At 37.5% G+C, this 11,742-nt stretch overlaps 1 protein-coding gene across 1 annotated transcript; it reads left to right on the top strand.

The window, feature by feature from the left end:
* Positions 1 to 1,697: 1,697 nt before the first annotated feature.
* Positions 1,698 to 4,625, top strand: LOC119071476 (nucleolar transcription factor 1-A-like). The gene is made up of 6 exons (XM_037176325.1): positions 1,698 to 2,174; positions 2,237 to 2,565; positions 2,623 to 2,764; positions 3,098 to 4,020; positions 4,088 to 4,265; positions 4,455 to 4,625. Exons 1-6 carry the CDS (start codon positions 1,950 to 1,952, stop codon positions 4,527 to 4,529), a joined length of 1,872 nt encoding a protein of 623 aa, XP_037032220.1. The 5' UTR covers positions 1,698 to 1,949; the 3' UTR covers positions 4,530 to 4,625.
* The last annotated feature ends 7,117 nt before the right edge of the window (positions 4,626 to 11,742 follow it).

The raw sequence follows: 11,742 nt of genomic DNA, 5'->3' as shown, positions 1-11,742 counted from the left end.
AATTTTTATTTAGTGAAACATACTAGACATCAAAATCTGAAGTGAAAGCATTTTTGCTCATAATGTCCACAGCTGGGCTTGAACTAGCAACCTCTGGTTTATAAATCCAGCGCCTATCCAACTCGACTAACTTCATTTCTTTCAAATTTTGAATCTTTGAAAATTTAATTCGAAGATACCAATAAACTGGGTTTGCTAACAGTCGAAAGAACAACGAAACTTCTAAAGTTCGTTGTAAAAAACTAATTACTTTAGTGGTACGACTCGAGTTTATTTTTCATAAAGTACGTAACTCGAAAGAGTCACAGGTAGGTCTGGACATATTGTTACAGATAGTACAAAATATTCGAACTATATGGAAACGTAATTACGAGATATAATGATAAGTCTGGAAAATGCAGATTTTGTGGATCGCCCCAGAGCTTTAAAAAGTTTAGTTTAATTTACAATCCAATCGTCGTTATTCATTCCACATACGATTTACACGTTATAATACATACGTAAATGTCATAAAGTTGGAAATGCATGTGATGTCATATTACAAATATCTTGTGTTGAATTTTTATTTTTTTAAAAGAAATTTTAGTCGACTCTTACCTCACCTTGCATTTCAAGAAGAGTTTTTTTTTACTCTCTAGTGTCACTAGTCACTAGTCATAGGACAGTCTCGGAGTTATAAGAAGTAACTATTACAATCCAATCGGCGCTATTCATTTACATTAAGGCAGATTGCGATTTTAATTTAATTTAATTTAATTTAGTTTTAAGTTGACGTAAAACGAGGAAATTTAAGGAATTTTTCCATACAAATTGTATTGTCAATCGACTTATAAATCGAATGTTTTTCGTCAAATTATAATAATAAGTAAAAATCGCAATTCCACGCGGTTTCTCAGAAGGAAGTTTACGTTAAACATACATGATGTTTTACAGCACCCATCGAACCGTTTTATATCGATGAAATATTCCATATACCTAAACAATAACAGTGCATTAGGTCCCTTATTTGACGTTTCGAAAATGAACTGCTCCTGCCTGGTTTATTTTACTCTGCCGTGGTTGAAGTTGTCCAATCTTAGTTTTATGTCCATTACCGTACAGCGGAAGCATGTAGATCAAATGACTAACAACATACGCATCGCAGATCCACTTCCTTCTCTCAATCGGTATGTATTTTCCCCTTCTCCATATCAAAGGAATGAACGGTCGTATCAGCTTCTTTACATGATCAATATGATTACCAAATGAGAGTTTCTCATCAAGAACTAGATGTCACGATGTCCTCGCTCTCCCGAACGTCATATAACAGGTCTTCCTAACATTGACCGTTAGTACATTGCGACACAGCCATTCATGTAATAAGTATATTTTAGATATGTGGTGCCGAAGCTGCAGTTTTTATGCTGAATTTTACATGGAATTACAAGATGCGCTATAAATTCAACTGAGTCTAACCATACAAATGACGTCACGCGATAAGGGGAATCGGTGTACAGGAAAAAGGTTCGAACAAGCTAGAGTGACAACTTAACATGATGATTGTAATGATGTCAATAATTTCGTGGTTTAAGTGAAGATTTACAAATTTATGCGCTTTATTAAGTGTCACTACCTCGTGGCCCAGCAATCGAATGACAGCGAAAATGTTCGAACTTTTTTTTTTTCGAACTAAGACGCGTCACGATAGCCAACATACTGAGCCAAAAACATTTTTTTTTCATGCCGATTAATCAAAGTGTTTTAAGACGTTTCGTTCTATTGAAATTTATTAAAATAAATAAATCATTTGAAACAAACCAAATCTGAAATTGAGCGTCTAAGGACCGATATCAAATAGTTCCTAGAACAAAGAAAATTGTACTTTTAGCCAATCAAAAATAAACATTTTTGGATTGCTCTGTCGTAGTGTGCGTTGTGTTAGAATTGAACATTCGAAAAGGCACTGAAGTATGGCATCGGGTAAAAGAAATGCTCGTTTAAATAAGAGTTTGTTCAAACTGAAACAAGAAAAGGGAGTTGACGTCGATGAGGTCGAAGAAGATCTATCCGATGAAGATGATCAGCAATGGACCAAAGACGAGACCGTGAAGTTAATGGCATCGATCAAAACACAATTGAAGGAGCGTGACACCTATTCATACATCCGACGAATCCAACTGCTAAATTGGGATCAAGTGTGTGACTGATATCCATCCATTTACGCGAACAATTTACCAACTATCTCTCCATGTTTCAGGTGAAAATCGGCGAAAAATCGGTAAACGAATGCAAACGGCGTTTGCAATTCTTGATAAAGAAGATTCGTCATGTGAGGACTCTCGGTGAGATTTTGTCGGACGTAGATCTAGAACGGGTGGACGTAAAGAAACCGAAGTCTGCGTATGCCCTGTTTTGCGAGGAGATGAAAAACGGTGACCTGGACCTGAATGGAAATAACTTCTTCAAAGAAGCATCCGAACGGTTCAAGAAATTATCACCGGCTCGTAAAGACTTTTACGAGAAAGAATCGAGGCGCCAGTCGCTAATATACAAGCAGCAATGTCCAAAAGGCACCAGACGGAAACGGTACCTACTAATTAGTGAAACTTCAGTAAAATTGAAATTGACGTAAAACGTTTTCAGGACTGATTTGACACCATTTATGCTGTACGTCAAACACAATGAAAAGTCGGAAACCGATAAAGACAAACTGAAACGACAATACAACACTCTGGATGATAGCGAAAAATTGATTTGGATTCAGAAAGCGATAACTGCATACGAAGTAAGTTCGGGGTTACGGCGAAACGGAATTGTTTACTAAAAATAATTTATAGGACCCTGACTAGACACTGATTTCACATTGATTTAAACAGATCAAAGCTTAGGGTCGTTTTGTCAACGTCCAATCAGTGTGCTTAATGCGATAAGCGATCGTCAGGCACAGATTTTCAATATTTAGTTACTCTCGAACTTCTCCCTCTCTGACTTATTATTTTGTGTTAACATTGTGCAACTTATCCCTTTCCCATTTTGTTTTTGTTCTTCAATCATCAGATTGCATAATTTATGAAGATTTATTCTAACGCTTCCGTTCTCTTCTCCATTCAATTTACAGGACGGTGACTTCGAAAAAATCTTAAGCAAGGACGAGTACAGTTTATTCAAAGGCGAACCCAAACAACCGATGAACGCATTTAATTTCTTCATAAAAAAACTGTCGACCGAACAGAAAGTCGACTTCAAGACAGCTGTTCAAGCGTACCGCTCTTTAAGTAAAGAAGAGAAGGATGTCTTCATCGAAATGTCGAGAAAGGCAAAAATTCAATACAAGCATGACCTGGCGACCTATCTGTTCTCATTGCCACCAGATGAACAAGCCGCTTACTTGAATAAACTGGAAGCACCGAAACGAACACGAGTCAAAAAAGAGAAAATCGTCAACCCGAAAAATGACGATGATGTGGACGACGACATCGAGGACGATGAAGAAATTGCATTGCAAACTAGCGTTGATTTCGAAGAATCAACGATTCCTTCTAATCAAATAGAAGTGATTGCCACCCAGGATAGCCCTGATTTCGACGAAGCGGCTGCGGCTGATAATACAGTAGAAGAAATCGACGTTTTCACAATAAAAACGGAATTCGATGCTACAGCCAATAACGATCACCAGACATCTACGTCCAACACTTCTCTGGAAACATCCAAAACCTCAACTAAATCGAAGACATCGGACAAAGCTGCAAAATCGAAAGCATCTGCACCTAAACCAGCTGAACATTCGGAAGCCGATGACTCTTTGCCGAATAAAAGAAATTCTCTCCAAAACGAATGCGACGAGCAAACACCGCGTAAATCTACCTTATCGAAATCATTATCGCAGGTCACTGATGACGAATCTATAAGCAGCAACGTTTCGGAAAAGAAGAAAGATAAGGCGCACAAGCGGAAACGTAGAGAGGAAGAAAATGAAGACATCATCGATTTTGAGAATAAGAAAATTAAACAAGAAGTTGTTGAGCCGACGAGAGTACCATCGTAAGTAAATGGTTGTTGTTGTTACTGTAATTAGGCTGACTACAATTTCCTTCTAATCGTACAACAGGAGGCCCTACTACTACTACCTTCAAAACATGTACACTGGAAAGAGGAAGAAAGCTAAGAAAACTTACATTAAGTTGGACCATGCGGAAAAGAAACGAATCAGGAAAGAACACAAACGTCTTCACAAAGAGTACTTGGCCAAACTAGAAGAATTTTGTTCAACCATCACTTCCAAAAAGGTAGTTCCACGCAAAATCTGACTTTATGTCCAGCTCTCGTACGCAATGCCACGTTCGAATGATTCTTTCAACAAATTGTTAACTTCTTGAACTCATAGAGTTACACTAGACGTGCCATCTCTCGAGTGTAGCTCTATGGTTCAACTACGCGGGTAATGAGTTTTTCACTGAGAATTCTTTATGTTTTAGGAAATGGAAAGTTTTGCTGATAGAATGCGGCGAGCAGAAGAAATCGAAGCAGAGACGTCCGATCCCGATGAATAAACATTTGTTTTTCTTATTTTACCGTTACACATTTTCATATATGTAACCCAGTTCAGAGTTATCTATATTCGGAAAACAAATGCTTTTACAATAAAATGTGTTTCCATTTATTTAACTTCACCGTCGTCACCTTCGCCAATCGTCCGATTCATCTTGAAAGAAGAAGTGGAGACATAACTGGAGTTGACAATTTGAACTTAAAAGAAAATTCTTCAAGTTGACTTTTCACAGTGATGAGTGTGCTTAACCGTGCCACATCCGTCCTCGTGCGTGTCTTAAGAGTGATATCGCCAAGACTTCAGGCGATTGGGGAACAAGCGGTCCCCGAATGTAATTATTGATAGCTCGTTGGATTCGTCTTTCAATTCTAGAAAATACATATCTTTCACTTTTTTGAAAAAATTTTTACTTTCTGTGAAAAGTGTTCAAAAGTGAGCACATGTCAGTGGGTACCGAAAACAGTTTTTCGACAATAACTCAAAAAAAAATTATTTTAAATTGTTGTGATGTTATACGATTGTCGGCCTTGGAAAGACCTACATGTAGAGTATACACACTGGCTGGTGCAATCAAAAAATCAAACAAATGAGTGAATGAACGAAACATACAACGAATCTTAGATGAGTTTTCGTCTAAAAGTACATATATATTATAAAATGAATTCGAGATCTTTAGCCCCGTACGAAGTACGAAGGGGCTTATAGGATTACGGTGCCGTGTGTAATTGATGGAATTCGAAGCAGGCGGTAGGAGCAAAGTGTTTGCCTATGTTCATATTTTGTTAGGAGACCGGAAATTTTACCGACGCTTTACATTCGTTAATACCTTTCAAACAAAAAAAAAATTCATGCAATTCGGTCAAAATTTACTCGAGATATTGACAAAATACTCCATGTTCACTGTACGGCCGAGTAGCCAGATAAGAGCTCACTCCAAGAGACCTAGCTCACGCTCCGGAGAACATAATTTCAAAAACTTTTTTTTCCCTGATTGGTACGGTCAATACCTATCTAATAAAGCTAAAACAGACGAAATATGTTGAAATGTGGCCGACCTACAAGCAAAAACTGCTTGCCGCCCTGTGCCTGTTTCACACCAAGGGGTCTAACTCACGAGTCGGTCATCCGATTTCCATAAACTTTTTTTTGTCGATCGGTATTGTAAAAACCTTTTATTTGACGTATCAGTTACAAGTGTAACGTTTGAATGTCCGGAGATATCTTCGAAAAACCGTGAAGCACTTATTGGGCCACAGCTCGGGAAGGGTCGATCCAAAATCACTCATCTTCGAACTTAGCCTGTCTTTTGACATTACCAAACGGGAAAAAAAAAGAATTTTCAAAATCGAATGCGTTTTACTCAAGTTATCGTGCAGACGGACAGACGGACAGACGGCCATTTTTTTAACTGATTTGGCATCTCTAGACAACCACAATAGGTTTCCCCTTACTCAGGGAGTCCAATTCGACGTATTACGGATGTATGCGTAAACGCATAAGACCCCAGTACTTCGTACGGGTCTAAAATTTTTTTCAACTAAATTCTATTCGGCCTTTGATTACCTTCCAAATGAAACAAAAATTACGAAAAACGGATGAAATTTGCTCGAGTTATATGTAAAATACACATAGGGCCCTAGTAGCGGCCTTAGGCCAAGGGCCCTAGTAGCGGCCTTAGGCCAAGGACCCAAATTTAATTTTTTTTTCAACAACATTCTATTCGGCCTTTGATTACCTTCCAAATGAAACAAAAATTACGAAAAACGGATGAAATTTACTCGAGTTCTATGTAACAGTAACATACACATAGGGCCCAAGTAGCATTTCACTACTAAGGCCCTAACTCACGGTCCACTCACCCGATTTTAAAAAACTTTTTTTTCCTGGATTGGTATTGACAATACCTATCATTTGCCGTGTCATTTACATTTACATCGTTTATTTTGCCATAAATATCACCTAAAGACCTTAAATCACTTAGGTGGCCCTAACTCACGAAGGGCCGACCCGAATATGCCCATCTTCGAACTTAGCCTCACTACTATGTGTAACATACAAAAAGTCCCATGATCGTAGTTAATTTATTTAACACAGATACCAAATACACAGATACCAGATACTAAATTCATTGGAAATCTAAACATGAATACAAAAGATAAAAATTCAGTGGACTGTTGTATTTTATCGATGATGCGAAGATCTCTACAGCAAATTGGGATGCATATTGGGATCGGCAAAAGATTTAGACAAAGTATTAGAAAACATAGGAAAGAGTTCGATGAAACTGTGTAGTTTATGTAAAAAATCAAATAGGAAAATATTTCCAGGTCCCTGATTGTACTTAAAAATGAGAGGCAACCATTCTGTTTTCTGTCAGTGGATCTGAACCTGAAAATCAAAACCTGATCTGAAATGATTTTCATTTGACCCGACCTGACCTGATATATTTCCAATTTAACCTGATCTGACCTGATCTGTTTCAGATTTAACTTGAAATAACCCGGATTGACCTGGTTCATTTGCATATTTTTTGATTGTTTCCGTTGCCGCGGAGTTCTAAAATCGTGTTTTTCGTTACGTGGTTTCATGCTCATATGTAACTTATTTCTCAATATATTTTTAAAATAATTTGCGAAACAGGTCAATTCAGGTCAGGTAGAAGTGATATCCGGTCAGTGTTTTATATTTTCAGGTTCAACAAAAATCAGGTCAGCTCAAAATCTGTCAGATCAGGTTCAGGTCAATTCAGGTTTCAGTTTGTTCCTATTTCAATGATTTTCGATTACACTCGTGATGACCGTCAAATTACTTACGATACTACGAAGATGTGTCTGTACTTATTGTCATATAGCACATCCTTCTGACAGGAAAACGAAGAACAGGAAAGCGTTGAGACACGGTTAAAGCTTAGAATTTTATTAAGATTTGAGATAAGCCTAGGAAGTGTAGTAGTCAAGCCATTTGCCACGCTCACATTTTCTGATATTTTTCAAACGTCCAAATTTGTTGATGTTCGACATGCGTAACTCTGTGTTTCTTGACCACATGTACGGAGCATTTTGGAGCCAGAAGTCAGGAAACAGATGATTTTTTTATAATTAATTTTGATTCTATAACCAAAATAAGAAATATTTGCGTTGTTAGAAACAATTTAAATTGAGCAGATTTTTTTATAAATTAATTTTTAACGATCGAGCTATGCGAAACGACATTTTCGTAAATGCTGGCAAAGAGGCAGTCAGAAGGCAGTGAGCTGCTAACACAAATACATTTAAGCAAATACAAAGGGAAATGTCATAAATATAGAGAGAAGCCAAAGCCGTAAGAAGAAAAAGTCGACATTGCTTTTTGCTTTTTTTTTTAAAAGAAGATAATGTTATGAGTTTTGATTTCAATTTAAAAAATAAAAAATTGCGTTTTTTTTAAATGTCATCGAACAATTTTTATCTTAAAATGAGTTAACGAATCAAAATAAATTAAAAAGAAGTTGCTGTTTCCCGACTAGTTGGAGGAGAGATTTATTACATAATGGCGTAGGCGAGGGATACCCCACTGGATTAACAAATTATCTTGCAGCTAGCATCGTAAGGTATTTTAAACTGTTAACGACTGACATTGTCGCTGAATTCAAGTTCGATACCTAGGTAGAGAATTTAATTTTCCAAGAAAAATCAGCATACTTTCGTCACAGTAAAAATCTGGAAAAATAAATGTTTGCAGTTTGGGGAAAGTAGACCTTAAAATTGCATCTTTATTCTTCAGGTCGATCATTTCCAATTTGAAAATTGATGTGAACTGAAACTGTTGTTTAGGCTCTGAACTTCTTGTAGCGATTTTACATACTCTCCAATGTACGAAAGAAGCAGTAGTAGTAACAGTGTCATACACAGTATGAATATGCATCGGCACTACAATACTTTTCTACCGCATTCATAATATCCGGAAAAGGGTGGAAAGATATGACCCGAATCTCTTCCAAATTCCTTCGATATCATCCGTAGTTAAATGAGGCTCCAGGTATTTTTGTATTTTTCGACCTGAGATAGTCGGCCGTTGATGCTAGGAAATTTTTGTTGTGCAGCCATTTCACTTTCAATATTGTAAAACAAAGAAAGCAAAAGCAGTTAAAATTTACTAGCGCAACATGGATGATTATAGTTAGACTCGAAGACATTTTGTTTCTTATTACACAGAAAAGCAAAAGAAAATGTTGAATCTAAATGTACTGGACAATACCAATGAATCAAACAAAAACCAGAGAGACGACCAGCCGTCATATTATCATCTCTCTGATAAAAAAAAATCAAACGTCAATGTGCAGTGCTGTTACACCATGTACTTGCGTTCCATACATTCCACATGACATTTGGTATCTGTGTTAAATAAATTAACTACGATCATGGGACTTTTTGTATGTTACACATAGTATTTCGACTATCTTTCAGGGATTTTTAGCCCCGTACGAAGTACAAAGGGGCTTATAGGATTACGATGCCGTGTGTAATTGATGGAATTCGAAGCAGACGGTAAGGGCAAAGTGTTTGCCTATGTTCATAGATGACGAATCTGCAATAAAAATTTTGTCTGTCCGTCTGTCCGTCTGTCCGTCTGTCCGTCTGTCCGTCTGTCACGTCGATATCTTGAGTAAATCAAATCCGATTTCAAAAATTTTTTTTTTCCCTGAAAGATAGTCGAAATAGTGAGGCTAAGTTCGAAGATGGGCATATTCGGGTCGGCCCTTCGTGAGTTAGGGCCACCTAAGTGATTTAAGGTCTTTTGGTGATATTTATGGCAAAATAAACGATGGAAATGTAATGACACGGCAAATGATAGGTATTGTCAATACCAATCCAGGAAAAAAAAGTTTTTTAAAATCGGGTGAGTGGACCGTGAGTTAGGGCCTTAGAAGTGAAATGCTACTAGGGCCCTATGTGTATTTTACATAGAACTCGAGTAAATTTCATTCGTTTTTCGTAATTTTTGTTTGATTTGGAAGGTAATCGAATGCCGAATAGAATGTTGTTGAAAAAAATTAAATTTGGGTCCTTGGCCTAAGGCCGCTACTAGGGCCCTATGTGTATTTCACATATAACTCGAGTAAATTTCATCCGTTTTTCGTAATTTTTGTTTCATTTGAAAGATAATCGAACACCGAATAGAATGTTGTTGAAAAAAAATTAAATTTGGGTCCTCGGACTAAGGCCGCTACTAGGGCCCTATGCGTATTTTACATACAACTCGAGTAAATTTCATCCGTTTTTCGTAATTTTTGTTTCATTTGAAAGATAATCGAATGCCGAATAGAATGTTGTTGAAAAAAAATTAAATTTGGGTCCTTGGACTAAGGCCGTTACTAGGGCCCTATGTGTATTTTACATATAACTCGAGCAAATTTCATCCGTTTTTCGTAATTTTTGTTTCATTTGGAAGGTAATCAAAGGCCGAATAGAATGTAGTTGAAAAAAAAAATTAATTTGGATCCTCGGACTGAGGCCGTTACTAGGGCTCTATGTGTATTTTACATATAACTCGAGCAAATTTCATCCGTTTTTCGTAATTTTTGTTTCATTTGGAAGGTAATCAAAGGCCGAATAGAATGTAGTTGAAAAAAAAATTTAATTTGGATCCTCGGACTGAGGAATAAATAAAATTTTAGGGCGATTTGAAATTTTTGTTTCATTTGAAAGGAACGACGTACGGGGCTTCGTAATTGCGCTATGCGCAATTTCTAAGATGTACACATTACATAATAATTTTACTTTAACTACTTTAACCGGCGCAATAGGCTTACGGTCAAAGTAGGGTGACAGACGCACTAGGGTCACGTACGCAATAGATATACGGGTTTGTACGGGGCTCAGTCGCAGCAAACGCTCCGACTGTTCTGATGACTCGTTTTTTTTTGAAATCGGATTTGATTTACTCAAGATATCGACGTGACGGACAGACGGATAGACGGACAGACAAAATTTTTATTGCAGATTCGTCATCTATGAACATAGGCAAACACTTTGCCCTTACCGTCTGCTTCGAATTCCATCAATTATACACGGCATCGTAATCCTATAAGCCCCTTTGTACTTCGTACGGGGCTAAAAATGCAGCCTTCAAATGGTCCCAATAATTTCTCTGTTGATTTATTTGTTGAACTGCGAGTAAAACCGAAACTAAAAGATTTATCCAAAATTCAAATTCTGAACCGTACTGAAGGCTGATTAGATTTCCGAGGGCGGGTAAAAATAAGGTTTTGATATCCGCTCACAAACACTTTTCAAAAATGGAATGTAATAGAGAGTCAACTTATAAGTTGCAAATAGATCAAGTCCGAGTAACTGTAAACCCGAGCACTGACAGCTACACCGTCATCCATAGAGAGAGAACCCTAACCACAACTCTGTGAAAAAAATTGTTGTTTTTGAGCTGCTGTTTAATTTTGTGTTTTGTCCAGATCAACAAAAACAAACGAGCCGTCTGAACAGTCGGAGCGTTCGCTGCGACTGAGCCCCGTACGAACCCGTACATCTATTGCGTACGTGACCCTAGTTCGTCGGTCGCCCTACTCTTACCCTAAGCCTACTGCGACCGTAAACGTCGTTAAAGTAAAATTCTTATGAAATGTGTACGTCTTAAAAATTACGCAAAGCGCAATTACGAAGTCCCGTACGACGTTCCTTTCAACTGTAACCCAAACTAAACGAGCCATCAGAACAGTCGGAGCGTTTGCTGCGACTGAGCCCCGTACAAACCCGTATATCTATTGCGTACGTGAGCCTAGTGCGTCTGTCACCCTACTTTGACCGTAAGCCTATGCGCCGGTTAAAGTAGTTAAAGTAAAATTATTATGTAATGTGTACATCTTAGAAATTGCGCATAGCGCAATTACGAAGCCCCGTACGACGTTCCTTTCAAATAAAACAAAAATTTCAAATATCCCTAAAATTTTAATTTATTGAGTATAAATACACATAGGGCCTAGTAAACAAAAAATACGAAAAACGGATGAAATTTGCTCGAGTTATATGTAAAATACACATAGGGCACTAGTAGCGGCCTTAGTCCGAGGACCCAAATTTAATTTTTTTTTCAACAACATTCTATTCGGCCTTTGATTACCTTCCAAATGAAACAAAAATTACGAAAAACGAATGAAATTTGCTCGAGTTATATGTAAAATACACATAGGGCCGAGGGCCCTAGTAGCGGCCTTAGTCCAA

This window comes from Bradysia coprophila (genome assembly GCF_014529535.1).
Source record: "Bradysia coprophila strain Holo2 chromosome IV unlocalized genomic scaffold, BU_Bcop_v1 contig_5, whole genome shotgun sequence".
Taxonomy (NCBI): domain Eukaryota; kingdom Metazoa; phylum Arthropoda; class Insecta; order Diptera; family Sciaridae; genus Bradysia; species Bradysia coprophila.
The sequence above is the reverse complement of the archived record's forward strand: the minus strand, read 5'-3'. Positions and strand labels throughout refer to the sequence as shown.